The 20,557-nt window shown below is 41.8% G+C and overlaps 1 protein-coding gene and 1 pseudogene across 8 annotated transcripts in view; one reads left to right on the forward strand and one right to left on the reverse strand.

Moving 5' to 3' along the window:
• Positions 1–20,557, forward strand: part of MBOAT2 (membrane bound O-acyltransferase domain containing 2) — a 161,887-nt gene that overhangs the window by 124,056 nt on the left and 17,274 nt on the right. For 6 of the 8 annotated variants that reach the window (XM_036881738.2, XM_036881743.2, XM_057497470.1 and 3 more), the window contains 4 exons: positions 4,500–4,595; positions 14,901–14,956; positions 15,711–15,765; positions 19,126–19,309. In XM_036881738.2, the coding sequence (XP_036737633.2) occupies positions 4,500–4,595; positions 14,901–14,956; positions 15,711–15,765; positions 19,126–19,309 (391 nt within the window). The remainder of the gene's footprint in view (positions 1–4,499; positions 4,596–14,900; positions 14,957–15,710; positions 15,766–19,125; positions 19,310–20,557) is intronic. The other 2 variants (XM_036881739.2, XM_057497469.1) reach the window with 1 other exon arrangement.
• Positions 11–1,037, reverse strand: LOC118910529 (hepatitis A virus cellular receptor 1-like; annotated as a pseudogene).

Consider the following 20,557-nt stretch of genomic DNA (forward strand, 5'->3'; position numbering starts at 1 on the left):
CCAATGGGTCTTACTCCATGACATAAAGATTGTCCTCAATAATGTAGATACTGTCTTCTGCTCGGACACACACTTCAGCTGTACTTTGTAAAGCTCTGATCTGAGGGTCAGTGAAACCATGTTCAGTTGCTCCAGCTTGTTTCTCATGCATAAATATTTTTTGGGGATTATGGCAACCAAAAAAATGAACAATACCATGGCAGGAATACAAATTACAATGTAGTCTCTTACTGGTGATCATCCGTGGATTTTGTGCCAAGGACACGTGAATTTGATTGCTATGCTGAAGGCCATCTGAAGACTGTGTCACAGTGCCACTGCCATCTGTCGGGCAAGAGTACAGTGGTGAATTGGTAGGTTGCGTAGTCCTCGTTCCCTGCAGTGTGGTAGGCTGGGTTTCTGCTGTCTGCAGTGGTGAAGATGAAGTGGCAACTGGTTGGAGGCTCTGTGTGGGTGCAACCACTGGAGAAGCAGAGGTAAAGACCCTAGGTGATGCTGGAACATGGGTGACCTCAGCTGGCTTTATCTCCAATGATAAGGTGTGTTTCATATCATTAAACCACCCCGGATGCTCAACACGGCAAGAATACTGGCCACTGTCAACCTGGGCTGCATTCTGTATGGTCAAAGACACATTCCCTTTCAAAAGGTCTCCCTCCAGCTTATAACGTGTATGCTTCTGAAAGGTGATATTGGTTCCATCAATCCAGACAAGTTCATCTGAGCATAGATTCCTAGGACATGCGCCTTGGCCCCAGCACGTGGTCGTGACTCCATTAGCTGTTGAGTAGGTGCAGGGCAGTATGGCAGGCTGGCCCACCACTCCACTCCCTTGTGCATCAGAAACTACAGCATCTGTCAGAAGCAGTATGAGGCTTGAGATGGCCACCCAGGGATGCATGACGGTACGGCCGGTGGGTGAGGCAGCAGATGCCCAGCTCCTCTGGTGGTCTGTCACCAATTCTTCCTCTAAAGGTTTTTATGGATAAAGACTAAGGCATCTTATTTTAAATAACTGTTACTTTGAGTTTGCTAGATTCTTATAAAGGAATTACTTCAGTTATCTATTGTGGCATGATAAACCACCCCAAACTTAATAACTTAGCAACAACTTATTATTGTTTTTCATGGTTCTGTGTGTTGACTAATTCAGCTTGGCCATCTTTGCTGGGGGTCTCACAGTGTCGCCGTTAAGTGTTGTGTGGAACTACAGTCATTTGAAAGTTTGACTGCTTGACGCCTGAGCTGGTTCCCTTCTACAACTGGCTGTCAATGTTGACTGTAGGTTGGGAGATCAGCTGGGCTTGTTGACTGCAGCACTACGTGTTGCCTCTCCCTGTGGGCTTGGGCTGCCCACCCATGGTGGCGGGACTCAGAGAGAGCATGCGAAGGACAAGCATTCCAAAAAACCCAGGAGGGAGCTGCAGGATTCCGTAGGAACCAGCCTTGCAGTTTCAGGGAGTCATTTCCATTGTGCTCTGTTGGTAAACCAAGTTGCTCAGTCCAGCCTAGGTTCAAGGAGAGGAGAATCACACTCCAGCTCCTGATGTATAGAGCTATAGGTACAATAGAGGGAGCTGTTATTGGGGCAGCAATCTTTGGAGACAGTCTATCCTCTGGTCCCCACAATTCATATACATCCTGCATAAAAATACACTCATTTCCCTCCCCAAGCCCCAAGGTCTCACCCCCTTATGACTTAAGATCTCTTTCTTGTCTTACTGTCAGGTCATGGATGAGGCTTTGTGGGTGTGGTTCCTCAAGTACAGTTCTTCATCTGAGGAGCAGTAAAGTAAAGAAACAAGGTTTTGGCCCCTTACATGTCAGGTATACAGTGGTGAACAGTGATAGGGTAACTGTAGTAGACCCTTCTGGTAACAAAAGAGGGAATGCAAGTCACTTTGCAATACCTGATCCATAGTAATTGTGAAGTCCAAACAGACACCTGTTGCCAGTTGCTCAGTTAGGGCTCATACCTAGTCTGCACATGTAATTCTCTGGCTCTGGACTTCACACTCTGAGCTATCCTTCCTGTCTCATAAATAGTCAGATTTTGCGTTGAGTAGCTTTCATAGCCTGCTACCTGCCGGTAGATAGTTGGGGACCTAAAGATCTCTCTTCATTTTGAACTGTCCCTGCCTTTCAGTCCCATCTCATGTAACACCCCTAGAATGTGGGCTTCCTGAGTATCCCATTTAAATCTCCTGCACTAGACAGAAGTCACACCCACACAGCTCTTAGAGACAGTCTCATTTTACTCTTGTCTGAAAGGGCTGTGGGAAAACACTCCTAGAATTCTTAAAAATGTTCTTCTTATCTACAGAGATTAAGAGGCATTCCCTTAAGATTCTTGGAAACTTTTCCTGAGAGGTTCTATAAAGGTGTGTCCTTAAATCTTTCTGAGGTGTCATCAAAGAGTACTCTTGACTTCATCTCTACCCCAATTACTTCAAGAATATTTTGCTGACTAGAGAGAGTGTCCTGAGACCTTTCTGTTTTTCCTAAAATCTGCTCACAACCTGAACACTTCTCTTAATCAGTTCATCTCCCTATATCCATGCCTTGTCATATGCCTGTAGAAGAAACCAGTTGACACTTTTATTAGGTATTTCTATTTTCCATTTTAGGGTGAGCGAGGTTTTTACCCAATTTCTGCCACTATAGGACGCGGCTGCCTTTTCTGTAGCGTCCAGTTAGAGTTTGCTTGTTGCCCATCAGGCTGCCCAAGCGGTCTCCTCAGGGACTCTCCTGCTGTCACTGCCCCTCAGTCCTTAGGCCACGCTGTGTTCCAAGTTTTTGTTATGGCAGCAGCCTATTTTCTCTTATCAGTTTCTGTTCTGATTGCAGCAGCCAACAAGAGATGGGTATATTATTTTGCTAATGATTCTGTGGGTCAGGAATTCAGGAAAGGGGCAGCTGCATAGATCATCTCTTTCTCCTGTGGCATCAGCTTCCTGACTCACATATCTTAGGAGCTGGCACGTCTTTCCCCTGTCTAACTCACTCTTCTTCCTTCCTCCCCATTTTCCCTGTCTGTCTGTCTTCCCACATGCTGTCCCATCCTCCAGAGCCCCTATATGTGGTGGGCTCAGAATCATCACACTTATTTCCTGACAGCCAACTTCCAAAAGGCAGGAAGTAGAAACTGCCAGGCTTATTATGGGGTCTGCCTGGAACTGCAGTGTTATTCTTCCTGGTCTGTGCAGTTCGAGGGCCATTCGGGTTCAAAATGGGGAGAAAAATAGACTTCCTCTCGATGGAGCAGAAGGTCAGTTTGTAGAAGAGCATATGAAGTGGAGATATTGCAGTGGACATCTTTGAGGTACACAGTCCACCACACAAATTTTAGAAATTATTTCAAGTTTGATTTGTCAGCACTTTGTGTGTGAGTATACATGTGTTGTTTTGTCAGATGCGGCTGTCAGGAATGCAACTTTGTAAAGCATTCCGAATTCCTAGGAAGCTTTCTTCCTTTATTTCTTGCTCAGGAATAATTCAAGCGGCTCAGAATTACCTATTAGTCTAAAGTTTGATCTTTTTCATAAAACCACCTGAATTGCTTGCATAATTAGTTTAAGATTTTAACTTAACCAAATATATACATATATATATATATATATTTTTTTTTATTGGTTTCATCTATATTATATATGTTTAGAAAGTTCTTCCCCAGTTTGAGAACATTTGAATATTTGTCCACATTTCCTGTGTGTTTTGGCTTTAGGTTGTATGTATAATCCTTTAATCCATCTAGAATTTAGATGAGGTATAACCCTCCCCTAGTCCTATTGTTAACTAAGTAGGTGATAACCCATTCCCCATAATTTGCATTACAGCCTTCATCCTCTGCGGTGTTACATATTCTAGAATTTGGGTTTCTGTTCTCTTCTATCAGTATGTAAACTCTTTGCCCATGCCATGTTTTGAATTATCTTAACCCTGTCCCAAGCATCTTAAGGTTGTGAAAATCACTAAATGTTCATGCCCATAAAATATGACTAAATACCACTCGATCCACACTAAGGATTTATGAATTTAGACTATTAAGTTTTTAAAAACTATTTGAGTTTTAAAAATCTTATCAAGAATTTGTTTAATATATAATTTAGCCAAATATTTTTATGCTAAACTGTGTTTTCTAGAAAGAAGTGGAATAAATAGAAAAATATACCAATACTCAGTTTTTTGCTTGTGAGCATGACTTTCAAATATATAACTTGGTGTATGGAGGTTTTTCAGAAGGAAAAAAATTAATAAAGGCAGTAACCAAATGCGTTCACCACTGAAGACAGTACAATATTCAAGTAATCTAAAACATACTATATATATATATATATATAAAGAATTTTTATAATTTATTGAAGAAAGCTATTTTTGGAGTAGATCTAATAATATTTAATTTTTAACAATATCATATAATTAATAAATAACTTTAAAATGTACTTTTAAACAGAATGAATCTTTTATTTTCACTAATCTAGATTATTTTTGTTTTCCAGATACTGTTTTGTGTTTGCTTTGGGATACCTCACAGTGTGCCAAATTACTAGAGTCTATATCTTTGATTATGGACAGTATTCTGCTGATTTTTCAGGGTAAGATTAAAACTTTGATTCAGTAGCCTGTTTTATCTATTCTAACATGTTGGTTCAAAGGCAACATATAGCTGCTTTAGTAGTTAAAGTGAAAAGTTATTGATAAACATTTTAGGTGAACATTCCTCTTTGAATTTAGAATTTTTCATCTTACCAAGTAGTCTTTTATAGTGCAATCTAAAGTCACATAAATAACCTGTCCTTCTAAATTGACTTACATAAATCTCTAAATATGTAGCAATTAAATTTGTTACATGGCATTCTGATACTGAAAGGATTTGCTAATTCTGATAGAAATTTCTACAATTATTTGTAATTATTGAAAACCAGTCCCCCTTAGTCAAACATCCTTGCTACCCTTTCTTTCTTTCTTTCTTTGTTCTCCTGGTTCCCTTTTATACAGTCATTTACCAGCTTCCATGGCCACTTGCTCTTGGTCCTTGGAACCCATGAGACTTTTCCTGGACTAGAGACCCGAGGGCGAGCCTTCTCAGACCACATTTCCTAGAGAAGACCCTTGAGCATGTGTTTTAATTTTAGGCATTTCACTTTTATAAAATGTTCTACATTCTTTTATCTAGTATTCAGCTGAACAGTAGAAGTAACTTCTGGCTTTTATTGCTTTAGAGAGGATATAGTTCCTCCATGGTACTCTTTGCCCTATAACAAAACTGATTGAATGTCATGGGATAAATGCAGTCAGCATCTTTATGAAGGGACATCTGCTCACACCTTGGTTCTAGGTGGGGTAGTTAAAGATAAACCTCTGTATTCTTTGTGTCAAGCCTGACAGCTTTCTCAACAAGATACAAAAGACCTGTTTTAAGTCAGGCTTGAGTCATCTGCACAGGATAAAAAGTGACCAGCAAATCCAGTCTAAGGATAAGCGAAGTGGAAAAAATAAATAACCATGGCATCTGTGAAAAACAATTAGTCAACAATAGAATTTAAAAAGATCAATTTTTTTTTCTTCTTAATGAGATTAAAGTAGTTTTTTTCATGAAACAGATTTTAAAAATAGACTTGGGTGAAAGGGAGAGCCACAAGAACGAAAGAGACCAAAACAAAACTGATTAAGTGCACTAAAAAGTCTGGTTAGTTAAGTTATAAAATACTGAGTAGACTAGAGAAATACACCTGGAAATCAGAAAAGGGGAATAGGTGTTGGTGAAATGGTTTGTACTCTTGAAGAAAAAGAGCTAATGAGAAGAATCAATAAATATATTGGGCCCCGGTGAAAAACTCAAAGGATTTGGAGAAGTAACCGAGGTCACATGCTGTCGTCATAGTCTAATGAAAGTAGGAGTAATTGGTAAATGTTTAAATGAATCAAAGTCACTTAGAAAATGCAACCTTCCTGGGAACAGTGAGTATACTGGTGTTGCTCATCCTAGTGTCCTTAGGGCTTAGCACATAGTGACATTAAGAGATTACTTACTGAATTAATAATAATACTTCAGTTAAGAAGAAAATAGAAAATACAGTGAGAGAACTGGAAAATACCGATGTGGAAAAACCTGAGCAATGTGGACAGAGCTGTACTGACATAAATTCATAGCTCTGAATACTTGCAGTATAATGACTGAGAAATAAATAAAGCATTTAGTATGAAATAGAAACAAAAAAGAATAGTCCTGACTAATTCAGTTTTTGCATGCTGATAACAGAAATGTCAATGGTAGCAGCTGAAAGTTTACAGTAATGTAAAATAATGAGTTTTCAAGTTGACTTTTAGAGTTCTAGGCCTCAGCAGCAAATACCAGAAGTGCCAAGCAGAGGAGGCTCTGGCTCTGTCTAACTTCAGCCACATCTGTTGTGTGTTTCTCTGGCTTTATACTGGAATTCCACATAATATTGCATTTAAAAAAATATTGTGCTGCTTGTATTTTTAAAAAGATTAAAAAAGTAGCTTGACATAGCTAACTGAGTATATTAAAACGGATTGTGAATACAGGTGTGTGTGATGCAGTGTCTGCTGGGCCGTTAAAGCCCCTCTTTCGGTCTGTTTTTAGTCATTACCTTTTTGTCTTCTCTGCTGTTCTAAATTCTTGTCCCTCGCTAGGTGGGGATTGGCTAACTGCTGTTAAAACAGTGACATAATTTCAGTGGCTTAACCTCCTAATAGTCTACTTCTCAGTCACATGACAGTCCTCTGAGGAGCCAGCCTCTGCTCCACACAATCATTTAGGGAACAGGGTGCCTTCCTTCCTGGGGCTCCACCTCCTTCAGGGTCTCTGGAATTTACTTAAGATTAAGTTGATGGAGAGGTTGTGAAGTGTGAGTGAAGGGAGAGCACGCTCACCACTTCTGCTCACGTCCTATTAGAAAAGACTAGTTACATGGCCCACAGATTAGAAGATAGTTTACATAGAGTTTACAGTAACAACAAAATGCATCTTAAAAACACCAGCTTTATATGACATGGAATTGAATATTTTGCTGAAATTTAAAATCTCATTAAATTATTTAATCATGATTTAAAATGTTTTAGTATATAGAAAGAAAATGACATAGTATTTTAAAGATGGACAACCTGAAAAGAAACTCCCAGTTTAATATGTAATTTTTATCTATTGGCAGAAAACATTTGACCATTATTGGTGAACTGATACATTAGACGGGGACACATTAGCCGAAGGAGACCATCCTGGCAGAACTAAGTTGAACGACTCTTTTTTAATGGGCACAGGAGAGAAAAGAAGCCATCTAGAGGCAGGCTCTCCTATTAATGAAATATTCAGGCATTTAGAAGGCTTGAGTGTGTTATATAACACAGGAGCAGAAAAGACCCTAACTTGATTCTAATTAGGGTAAATATAATAGTTATCCGACATGTTAGGTGCCTAAAGAAAGTAGAATTGAATGAAGTGACCCAGCCTTTGTGTCAGGCTGTCCTGTTGCCTGAAGCTAGAAGCAGAGGAGAGGATGTGAAGCCAGCTCTTGCAGAGGAATCACTTCGGAGCACCTTTGTTCCAGGCAATCTTACTTGCACAAACTGTGGCAAACTCGTGTGTGTGTGTGTGTGTGTGTAGTTAGGTTTGAGATATATTTTAAATGATTAAATAAAAGGGACTTGTTTCTTAATAGAAATTTCTTTTTGAAAAACTGGTTGAAAAGCTACTGAAGTTGTTAGCTTTTATGTTAGCCTCAGAAAATAGATAAAAGTATAAAACAAATAGATTTCCTTTGTATCAGCAATAACTAGTTAGAAAATACAGTAAAAAAAAGAATCCTAGTTTCAAAAGCAATAAAGACTATGAAATACCTAGGAATACATGTAAAGAGAAAAGTACAGGCCCTTTGTCTAGAAAACTATTAAACTTTAGGATATAAAAAAAAGACTAACTGGAGAAACATCTTGTTTGTTCAGATAATAAAACTCAATACTGCAAAGATAGTAGTTCTCAAGTTAATCTGTAGGTGTGATTGCAGCTCAAGTTGGGGTTTTGAGGGAAATTAGATAAATAATTGAAAAGTTTCTCTAGAAGAATAAGTGCTTGAAAATAGTAAATTAAATCTAAAAACATACTGCTGTTTGTAAAGCAGCCATCATTTAAATATTGTAGGACTGACATAGCAATAGACAAATCAAAGAAGCCAGAGTAAAGAAACAGACCCATGGATCTGAGAATAAGTGTACAGAATAGAAATGGTAGGATTACAGATCAGGGGAGAAAGCCCCTCTCAATTATTCAGTAAATGGCATTGAGACAGAAAAAGAAAGGTAAAGGCTGGCCTCCTATGTAGATAAATAATTTGTAGATGGAAGCAAGAAGAGATTTTTTGGGGGGGGGGGTGTGCAGGAAAGTAATGAGTTCTGATTGGAATATGTTCCGTTTTGTGGTGCCAAAGGGATAGTTTAATGCATCCATGAAAAAAGATACATGTGACAAGATTGTCCATTCAAATAAAGAATGTGTTTTAGAGCAAACCAGGCAGTATCAGATGCTCAGTAAATGTTCTGTTACTGCTTGACTCCTGTGTGTTTATTCAGCCAAGGTTTATTGAGCATGGGCTGTGCATTTGCTAGGAGCTCTGTACTTCTGTGAGCGACCGTCCTATCAAGCGTGAGAAGGGATGGATCATGTGGTCTAAGAGCTACAGGTGCTACTGTCTTGTTCACTCCTTTTGGAAAGTCTTAGTCAAGCCAAGCATCTAAATTTAGGCATCCCTCTGTGCTCTGTGAACTGAGTTCTGGAAGGCCCCTGGCTGCTCTTTTCTCACACTGGGCCTGGTGACTGTGTTGTAAATGGGGAGATATAAATTATTCAGCTGCTAAACCTTAGTGTTCCATTTAACCTGTTTCATCCTGTGGGAGTGTCTCCCAACACTTTGCCCTACATTTGCTTAAAGGAAACATTGTTTCCTTGCTGCCCACTTAGTTCAAGTTACTGAGAGTAAACAGACATGGAGCTATTACATGACTTCGTGTTCCCCGCCCTGCCCAAGCCTTCCCTTCTGGTTTTGTGTGCATGGACAGAGCAGCATGGTCTAATGCTGTTCATCAGAAAGGTGCAGTGTTTCCTGCCTCTCAGCCCTGTTCTGCCCACTCTTCCTTCTTCAGTTCTAGCTCTTCCTGTCTTTGTCCTGCTCATCCCTGGCTCTGCTTGGAACACCCTTCCCCACCGTGCCTGCATATCCAGGATCCCCTAATCTGAAAGCCCTGGGTGAAACAGCTGCTGGAGGTGTTTTCCCCTCAGTTTTCTCTGCTGGAAGTTATTTCTCATCTCTAAATATTTCTTCAAAGATCTCATTTGGCTCAACACTTTTTTGTATAGTTATTCGCAAACCTGTTTATCTCCTGTCTTAGTGAGAGATCTCCTTCAGAGACAACACTTCACAGTTACTCGCTGCGTCCCTCAGTGCCTTACGCCTAGTCACGGTGCCAGTATTTATTAAATGAGGTTTTATAAAGCATCTGCTGTGTCTCAAATACTGTCCAAAGTATTTTGTCATGTTGCTGTTCTATTTAATCCAAGAGTGGCATCATTATTCCCATTTTATAGGTAATAATTCTGGGAGGAAAGTTAAATAGCATCCCAATATCACACAGTTGATAGGCAGTGGAGTTGCAGCGAAGCGTTTTCCGACACATGAGCCCTGCTGCCCCTGGTGTGACAGGCGTCCTCCCTCCTCCACCGTCAGCTTCGTGCTCCCTCTAGGCAGTGGCTCCCTCCTCCAAGCCAGCGGCTCTAGCCAGAACCCTTGGTACATAAGGTGTCAACCCTGCACGGAATCGATGATCACATCATCATAAGTCCTGTGGTCTTGCTGTCAGAGGATGGCTGGAATCGACTCAGACCGCCTGGTTGCCTCCTCTCCTGCCTGCTTATCCAGGCTCCCCTCAGGCTTTTCTCCCCAGAGCCAGAACACACCCATGTCAAAACAAGTGACCCCTCTGTAAAGCCCTCCAGTGCCCCATCTCTGGATCAGAGCAGTGTGCCCCCAGCCCCACAGAAGCTGCTGGGTCTGAGCCCCGCAGCCGGCCGTCTTCAGCTTCTGCTCCTGTCCTGCTTCCCCACCTGCTTCAGTCTCGTCAGCGTCCTTATCAGACTCCCCACGTGCCAGTCACGCTCCTGCCGAGGGCTGGAACTGTCCTTCTCTGGCTGCAGCATTGTTACTCGGACCTCCCCATGGCTGCTGTCCGGCTCAGTCTCTTTAAATGCCCCTCTGGGTGGGGCCGGCTCTCCCCTATGTCCCTCCTCTCCCTGGACCTGGCTTCATTTTTCTGCTCAGCGCTCCGCAGCATCTGGCACATGATACACGTACCTGCCTGTTCGTTTTGAATTCTGTCTCCAGTACAAAGTATGGTCCATGACAGTGAGAGAGCTATGCCTCTCCCGTGGCTGCCTGCAGCACCTGGGGTCTTGTCTGCTCGCGAGTATTCGCGAGGGAGTGACTGGGTGGCTTGGGAGCCAGTGGCCTTGTGTCTGGCCTCTCACTGAGCATTCGTTTGGCATTAAGTACGTGGAGTTTACTTGGTTTTGGTGGGTTTTTGTTGTTCACGGAGGAAGGAGATGAGAATGAGCACGCTGCCTCGGCTGGCAGGTAGCATGTACCCTGGTGGCAAACTGACCTTTTACCCAGTAGATGGCTGCAGTTGCTTTGCAGCACTAACATACAGACATCATTAGAGCTCAGCGGTCTCCTGGAGACAACGGACAATCAAGAAAGTGATTGTTCTTTAGCACGCATTGCTCTAGTAATGCTTAACTACAGTTGAGTTTTCCTGTGTGATAGAACTAAATCCTATTATTCTCATTCTTTGTAAAAACAAAATGCATGTAAATATTTTTTGAAATTAATTACAGTATCATTGATACATAGTCTTATGAAGGTTTCACATGAGCAAGGTTGTGGTTTCAACATTCACCCATATTATCAAGTCCCCCTCAATCTGTTGAAGTCACTGTCCATCAGCCTAGTTAGATGCTACAGTCACTACTTGTCTTCTCCGTGCTCTATTACCTTCCCCGTGACTTGCCTATATTTTGTGTGCTAATTATAAAAAATGCATGTAAATGTTCTTTTAACTTTTGTATCTTTTTTAAAAATTTCAATTCTTGAGTTTTTTAGTTCTTTATGTCAGATGGGTTATTTTTTTATATATCCCCTGAAACTGTTTCATCAGTAGAAGTATTTATTTTGAATAGATTCCATTTTCCCCACATTCCTAGTAGCGTGCCTGTGGAAGGAAGTATCTGTAGTCCGCCCAAATGAAGTGCTGGTGGTGCACAGAAATACAGGCGGCTCCACCCCCAGTCCTGACCTTCGGGAGATTCTGAGCCGCCAGCTTCCTACCCTGCTTTGTCTCTCAGCCTCCACCCTAGGGAAACAGGGTGCCTTTCTGATTCACATCAAGTTATCTCAGACTTCCTAGGACCTAGGAAGCAATTAGATACTGGAGGCTCCATTAGATGCAAAGTCAACAAGTGGTTAAAAAGTCAATAAAGGTGTAAGTGAAATAATGGTGTGAGTCACTCTGTCACTGAAGCAGGTATTTATGACAAAGTGCACCATGAAGAAACCCCACTGCAGTTCGTCTCCTTCTGCACAGGGTGAGGTTTCTCTTCCTCGTCCCTGGCTCTCCTCTGTCTCCGGGGCGTGCACACACCTGTCCTGGACTCCTGTCCGTTTGCCCCTCTGGCTGACTTTTCTGAGTGCTCATTAATGTGCTCATCCCTGCTGACTTTCCTCTGTAGTACTTTCTCACTGTCATTCATAACAAAACATTACTTCATGTCCCTTGGTAATAAATTTGTCTTCTACCGTTTTACTCTCATATTTGTTGCTCCCTGGCTCCCCCACCCTGTGACAGGCTTGACCACAGCGAGTGGAGCTGCCATTAAACATGATGAGATGTTTATGCAAACCAATCAGTACTTTGAGCCTATGGATATGCCAAGTTCTAAGGTACACAGATAAATAAGGCATTGTTCCTACGGTTTGGTAGCTCATGACTTTTGTGGTGACAGAAAAATAAACAAATAATTACAGCATGGCAAATACTTTTAAGCACAGACGATAATGGGCAGGCGGGAGGGAGTAGCATTGAGCTGCAGAAGGATCATGTATCATGACGAGACATGTAGAGATCAGTTTATTTGGTATTTTTAAAGTATTTGTTGAGCACCTATCTTGTGCCAGGCACTGTGCTAGGTGCTAGAGATTCAGTGGTGACAAAGACTGTTAATTCCTTACCTTATGGACTTTCCAAAAAGGAAAGACAAATTTTAAAACAGCCACTGTACTTTGAAAAATGAAACCCATGAATGTGAAAATACTTTGGAGGAAACAAACAAGAAGCTGAGATTAAACAAAGGGCATGTGTGCATGTCTCTGGAGGTGGCTTCTTGAGATGGAGTTGTCTAGGGGGCTCTCGTTCAGAGTGATTGGTAAGCTGAGACTTGAAGAAGAAGAAGGAGCTATCCTTGCGCACTAGTGCCAGGACGGGTAGTCTCAGAGGAGGGAGCGCCACTGGAGAGAGTCCAAGCATCAAGATTGCTCTGTGCCTTCCTGCCGTCCCTTTGAGGGAGCATGATTCTTGGAACCAGCCGTTCAGCTTTACACCACCACCCTTTTCCCAGCCCAGCTCACTTTCATGAGAGATCCTGCATCCTGCACACCTGAGAGAAGAGTATCAATGAAAAATTCAGTAATTCACGTTGAAAATAGAGTTTTATTTGAGCCAAAATTTGGCTCTAGACCTGGGAAGGTATAATTCCTACAGGTGGGGTAGGAGATATGTTCCAAAGAGGCCGAGTCATACAAAGGTTGGTATCCACGAGCAGACATCGAAGAGGGAGAGAACGTCAAAGGGGCACATTTCATTTATGTAAGATAGGTCATGCGAAGAAAAGAGATGGGGGGTAAAATACATCCTGGTGGGTATCTGGCATCTAGGAGGTTAAGGAGAAGAGTAAGCATTTTGCTGTCCTTTAAAACAGGTGCTAGTTGACTAGCTTTTAATTCAATCAATTGATGGCTTTTTTTTTTTTTAAATGTGTGTGGCCATTTTGCGACTCCCAGACTAAATGAAACCTTCAAAAACTAGTCACTGAAATCTTTTAGGTGGGCCCTAGTATAGTGGTCAGCTTTATTTCACAATGGGAATTGCATGGGGTACCAGGACAGCCAAGGGCACGGTAAGGGCATATATACACTCAAAAAAGACATGTTTGCATCTTTGCAACATCTTATGCATATTATATGTACTTAACAGTTTAGCATGTCACTGAGCTGTTAAATTTAATTATTTTATTGGTTTTTATTATGTTCTAAGGTAAAAATGGGAATTAGAACTGAAAGGTATTTTATAATTCTTGGAGAGATGAAATATGAAGAGAATTAGGCAAGGTGAGAAAATGATTCTCTTCCCCCAGGGAAATAGAAATTATAAGGCATTTTCATAATCTTCAAAGGCATGTAAAGTTTCATGCACAGCTCAAAGCAGCACAGCGATAGGCTGGCTGAGGAATAATTTCCCGAGAGTGAGTGGCATGAATATAAGAGCTGACTTTTAAGGGAAGCCAAGGAGTCTTCTCCCTTACGGACTTTGATTTAAAAGCAGTTGTCATCTGATGGTTTTTTTCTTTTGATGAGCTGTGCCTGTTAGGTGAGGAGAATCAGCTGTGAGTCCTCAAGGGCCCAGGTCTGTGCCTCTAATTCCCAGTGGGAGGAACGTTTCACACAAACCCTTGAGGGCAGTACTGACATGGTGAGAAACATTTTCTGCCTTTACGTGCTCAGATTTTGCTGATTGTGGCAGCTGATGCTGACCAGTCCTGTACCCAGAGCAGTGGGGCAGGTGGAAGGGCACGGGGACTTCATGGTGGCGCTGAGCGTCCTCCTGTGTCTTGCACTTGCTGGCTGCATGACCGGCCTTCGTGTAGCTCTTTCGGGAAGCCCTTCGTGAAGCCCTTTCCTTGGTCTTGCAGTGTGTGTGTGTGTGACTGAAATCTGCATACTCTTGAGCAGGTAGAGCTCACATTCTACCTGTGGGCACAACACGATTGCCTGGCTTTATTGAAATTCCAAAAATATAAATAAGTAACTTGTGGTTAATTGTTCTTTACTACTAATGTCTGTAAGCAAATGGTGTAAAGGATAAAAATGTATCCTGGTGGTTTTCTTATGTGAATTTGTTTGTTTTCCTTTCTGAGTTACCCATTCAGTCAAAGATTATATAATATGGAAACAGGATGGCCATCTTCTTAGCTGTAAGTGGTTCTCCAGGCCTCCTTTCTCAGAGTGCGTGCCCCATGTGCCCGCGGGGCTGTCCCCCAGTGCCTTTCACAGGCCGCTGACCCTCGGCTCCTGGCTACGGGAGCCGAGATGTGGACCTTGTCCCTATTCCTTTCCCTGTTTCCCTCTTCCTGTTTTGTTCATTCCTCACCAAAATTCCTTTAGTTTTCAACATTCCCCTTTTCTGAGGGAAGCTGCTACCCAAGCCTGCGCCTGGGTGCTTTCTAAGCAGCACCCGCCGGAGGCACGCCCCGGGAGGGGGACTCACTGCTCACACGAGGTTCCTGCCCGAGGGTGAGCTGTTTCTTTTTTTCTTGCTTTTCAAAGTGAGGAGAAGGCCCAGATTCCCCATCTTCTGTACCTTCTCCAAGCATAGCAGCCCTTGTGTTCTAGCTCTTTGAAATTCCTTGGAGGCCTTTTTTATGTTAAAAAATTTCAGAATTTTGTTATTATATGTTATATAATTATATATTATTATAAGCAGAATAAACTCATTTTCATACATAAGTATTATTTTAAATTTCCTTTTCTAAAATGTTGATTTTTTAAATTTTGTCACAGCCCAATGATGATAATTACCCAGAAGATCACTAGTTTGGCTTATGAAATTCATGATGGTAAGAATTTAGAAATTATTTGAGCTATTATCATAACTTTCTGCTCTCTGTTAGAGGAAAGAATGGATGGAGGTAAGATGGGAAAATTCTAATTCTGCTCAAGGTTAATAAAGTGTTTATTTTTCTTCAGTGTTGCATCTTAATTTTGCATTTTATCAGTGATAAGAACAGTAACCTCTTGTGATTCAGTTGTATGACCCATATTAGTGGCAGATTAAAATATAAAGGTAACAGACGTTTGGTCTAAGTCAGGTTTAAGTGGTGCTGTTTAATTTAGTTCTCCTTTGGTGTTTAAATTAGGTTTAGGATTCTAGTGAGTTGATGTATAACCATAAACAACATCCTCCTATTTGGGGAAAAAAGGTAAAGAAATGGATGAAGATGATACATGAGGACAGTTTTTATCCCTTAGAGTCTTGTAGGAGCAAGGCAATCGTTCCTTGCTGTATGTTGAGCTTCTGGCCCACAGTATTTGTGTTAGTCATTTAAATCATCCAATAATAGGAAAATTAGTAATTCGACCCTTGATGTGTTATTTATCTTATACATTAGACGCGTTGGAATTCATGATGGTCCTTTGATAGGACTGAGCCTGCATTGCACTGAAAAGGAACCAATTGTACTAATTTTACCAAAATTGGGATTACAGCAAAAATTTCAAATGAGTAAAGGAATGAAAGTGAGAATGGGAAAAATACCATTCTTTTTTGGGGGGGAAATCATAATTGATCAAAGTACCTTTTTTATTTTTCAGGGATGTTCCGAAAGGATGAAGAACTGACTCCATCACAGAGAGGTTTGGCTGTAAGGTTTGTGCCTTTTAATTGTACCCTTCATGGTTCGAGCCACCTCTGCTGCAGACACACTTCCCTCAGATGGCTAAGGCTGACCTGTCCTAGAGAGACTGACTTCCCAGTAGCCAAACCTCCCTCCCTCTGCCATGTCCCCACCCCCATGCCCATCCCTCCTCAGCCCGGGTTCTGTCCCCACCACTGGTCTGATAGCATTCTTTCACCGATACCATCATTAAGGTTGCCCTTAATCTTGACCAATCTAATTGTCAGCCAGCCTCTCGGCATCGTTGATTCAGTTAGCCACTGAGTCCTTTGGGCCCCCCTTTACCTCTCCCCCAGGAGAGTGCACTCTTTCGGTTTCCTCTCTGCTCCCTGGCTGTTTCTCCCTATCTTCTTGGCTGAATCCTGCTCCTCGGCCCAACCGCTGAAAATCGTGTGCTTGACTCCTACTTGGTCTGCTGTCGTGGCTCTCCCAGCAAACCTGTCAGGACTGCACGAGAGGCCCGCCAGAGCTGGTAGCTCCTTCCCCTCCTCTGCACAGACCTCCCTTCAGAAACCCCTCCCTGCCCCGTGTCACTCTGTCCCCTGGCCCTGCTTTACTTTTCTCCATAATATGTATTCCTGTCTGGCGCTATGTGTTCATTTTGACCGTCCGTCTCCCTCCCCTGCTGCATGTCCTCTCCCTCTCCTGCTCCCTCTCTCCCTCCCTCCATGAAGGCGCAACTTCGTCTTGTTTGTCTTTATATCCCCATCCCCTCGATAGCGGTTCACCACTGAGGAGGGCTGTGTGTTGTCCCGCCACCTCCTGACGTCTGACAATGAAGACGGTTTTGGCCATCACAGTGGAGGAGGAGGTGCTACTAACATCTAGTGGGTGGAGGCCAGGGATGCTAAACATCCTCAGGTGCCCAGGATGATCTACGAGAAGAGTTATTGTCCAAAAATATAATGCTAGCTTGAGAAGCCCTAACTTAGGGCAGCACATAGTTGATGTCGAATAAATATTTATGGAATGAAAGAATGAACCTTCCATTTAGTATCATAAACGAAGCATTACAGTTATACTTAGTTCTCATTTTAATAGCAAATATTTAGTTATGTGCTTAGTATGTAAAATGACTTGTCGTTTGAGCCAGAAATTACTTCAGCAAATTTCATGGTTCAGGTTATCTCCTGTCCTTGCAAATTGTGATACATAGTTTGACTTGGTAAGACCGAGCTGCGTCTTGATAACCTGACATTGTTCTGGGGCTTGAAATAATTGGTATTGACAGTGGAGCTCTGTTGCTGGAGCACAAGAAGTTCTTTTGTGACTTTGATTGCAGGACACTTCCCCCAGTGTTTGAGGCAGTGAGAAAGCATTCTGTCTCAGCATTACATAGAAAGAACTGTAAGAAAAAATCTGCCAGAAACATTTTGCTCTCACCGATTTTGAGCCCTCACAGAAAATACTTAAGGTTCAAAACACTTTTAAATGTAGAAAAATAATTCTGTAAAAATCTAAAAAGGAGTTTTGGTTAAGTGGCGACCTAGCTAGTGTCAAGTAGACAGGAAACACTGTTTTCTTTTTGACTGTCAAATACATATGGGGGTTCTGTCAACTTCTCTCATTCACCAAGAGTTTGTGTTTTTTAGGAGCCCACTTCGCATGTTGGAGAGGAAGGAAGGATTGTAACATTTACCGGCTTACTGCCCCCAAGCGTAGCTGTTGTTTATTTTAGTTTATATTTGTCAGTGAATGGCCAACTTGACAAATGGAGCTGGTTCTAAAAAATAAATAGACATCCACTCCTCATTCACTTACATGATAATATACGTAGTCGAAATAGTCTCCTGTGTTGCTAACCATTTTTTGCCTGGTCACCCACACTGAGAATTTGAATAATTAGTTAACGTTAAGACACCGTGTGCCTTTTGGACAGACCTCAAAGCAGTTGAATGAAAAATGCTGCACGATATCCGGGATTCCTCTCTCCCACCCCCATGCAGTTTGTCAGCAACCCCCTGGGCAGTCCTTCCAGAATATGTGCAGATGCTGCCTACCCTGCTGCTCTCCGCCGCATCCCCCTCCTGCCTGGAAGTCCCGGTGGGCTCCTTCCTGGTTCTTCTGCTTCTGCCTCTCCCCTGTCCCCACACAGGCTAGGGGGATTCTTTCAAAACATAGGTCTTTTAAAACCCTACTGTACTTTTTATCTCTTTCAGAATAAAATCCAAAATTCCTATGGCTTAGAAGGCAAGCCCTGTGTGACCTCACCTCGGGTCTCTCTGACTTTCCCGTCTCTTTTCCCTGGTTAGTCCACTCCAGCCCCTTGGGCTCCCTGCTGCCGGGTGCGCCCCCATAGCTCAAGGATTTTGCACCCATTGCTCCCTCTACCTGGAATCCTTGTCCCAGACACTCACAGGGCTTCCTCCTTCACTTCCGTCCAGTCACTGCCCAATTGTCACCTGTCAGAGCCCTCCTCTTACTACTATAATAAAATATCCCCTTTTCTTTGTAGTACTTCTGTAACACCTCTGAAAATACTTTCTATGCATGTTTTAGTTATCTGTTTTTTACAACTCTTATGTGCTCTGTAAACACAGGATTTTGTTGTTGTTGTTTACTGTGCTATATGTCAGCCGTGGAGATCAAGGGCTGGCACATAGGATTTGAGCACACACAGATTTGTTAAATGAGTGAATGACTGAACAGTAAGAGTTGGCTCTTTATGCCGTATCTTGTCCATGTTAGGTTTGTTTCATCATGAGTTAAGTAGAAACCCTTCATGGTGTTCATAAAGATCTGTATAGAAACTCTTTTATCCAAAAATATTGTTGAATACCATGATATCAGGATGTATCTTTTAGATTCTTTTTTTTTTTTTTTGTAGATAATTATTTTTTATTGAAGGGTAGTTGACACACAGTATTACAGTAGTTTCAGGTGTACAACACAGTGATTCAACATTTATATACATGATAATTCTAGGTAGCAGCTATCACCATACCAAGTTGTTAACAATATTTTGACTATATTCCTTATGCTATACATTACATCCCGGTTACTTATTTATTTTACAATTGGAAGTGTGCACTTTTTTTTTTTTTGTGAGGGCATCTCTCATATTTATTGATCAAATGGTTGTTAACAACAATAAAATTCTGTATAGGGGAGTCAATGCTCAATGCACAATCAATCCACCCCAAGCCTAATTTTCGTCAGTCTCCAATCTTCTGAAGTCTTTTAGATTCTTATTGTATGAAGGCAAATGAAAATTGAGGCTTGTTTTATTTTGGAAATGGTAAGAGCAGTGAAGCAGAAGATGATTATTCCTATCAAATTTTCTGAAAGCTTATGTTACATCTCACAACTTGCATGTTTTTTTTTAATTGCAGGCGCATGCCAAGCCTACTGGAGTATTTAAGTTACAACTGCAACTTCATGGGTATCCTGGCAGGCCCACTCTGCTCTTACAAAGACTACATTACTTTCATTGAAGGCAGATCATATCATACAACACAATCAGGTGAAAATGGAAAAGAAGAAGTACTGTATGAAAGAACAGAGCCATCTCCAAATGTAAGATCATGTGATTTATCTGGAGCCTTTATAGCTTGTATTGATCAGTCTTGTTTATTTAAAGATACTAATGCTTTCAAGTTTTGAGTTTACCCATCTATTTCTTTAAAAATATTTTTCAAAATAAATGACTCTTCACATGGTATCTAGCAGTGATGCCTAGTAGAACTACAATCTTGATCAAAGAAAGAAAATTAGGTTACCTAAAAAACTATGCTAAGTTCTGTAAGTGAGAATAATGCTTTATAGTTACAGAGTATTTCACATGATGGCCCTTCTCATGGACCTGGTCCAGCCTTATTTTCCGGGCTTTTCCTTACCTATACACCTTATGTTCCAGCAACCTCAGGGTTCTCTTCTCCTCCCCTGCCTTCCCTCTCCTTTCCTGATCATTGCTAGTTAAAGTCTTACCTCTCTTTAAAGGCCTACCTCAAATACCACCTTTTCCAAGAAACCTTTCCCAATCCCCACAATAAAGATAATCACTAATCCTTGGCTCGCACTTCCCACGGCCCCGCACTGCCCTAAGCCCTTCACCCGTTATCTCAGCCCTAACACTGCTCTTACAAGGCTGGTGCTCTTAGTCTCACTATTTAATGGATAAGGAAGCTGAGGCTAAGTAATCTGATAAAAAATTTCAGGCTGCAGTAGGAGAACTGGAATTCAGACCTGGGCAGTCTGGCTTCAAAGTCTGGTAAGTTTCCTCACAACCAAGCCATCATCTTCACTTCCTCTGAACTGCTGGGACAGCTGGAGCCGCTGAGATGCCGCGCTCCCAAGAAAGGCCGTGAGACGCTGTGTGCACTAGATTTCTGTTGGATTTGATCTGGTGGAGTCTGAAAGTCTCATGAGAAAGAGGCAAATCAAAAAGTCTGGGGCAGAACAGGGGACCAGTGTGTTTTCTCTGAGTATGGGGCTTGGAGGAAAGGACACCTCCTTTCTTTCTGCATGAAGAGTGAATGACACGGTGTGTTCCATTCACAAAAGCTCCCATGTTATCTCTTTTCTGCCATGTGACTCATTGTGTTTTACACCAAAAAGGTGCTTTGTCTTCATACTTTCTTTTATTGGTTCGTGTTAATTTGTCCATGCCATATCCAACTGGGTTGAGTTTCAGATTACAAATTGGTATATTCAGATCTCTTCCATTGACTATTTTATGTCCCCAGGCTGACAACTTAATCCTTTAGAGGTCTCACTACCCTAAGAGAAAGTAAAGATAATTATGGATGGCTTTCAGATCCCAGA

This window comes from Manis pentadactyla, chromosome 2 (assembly GCF_030020395.1).
Source record: "Manis pentadactyla isolate mManPen7 chromosome 2, mManPen7.hap1, whole genome shotgun sequence".
Classification (NCBI taxonomy): Eukaryota; Metazoa; Chordata; class Mammalia; order Pholidota; family Manidae; genus Manis; species Manis pentadactyla.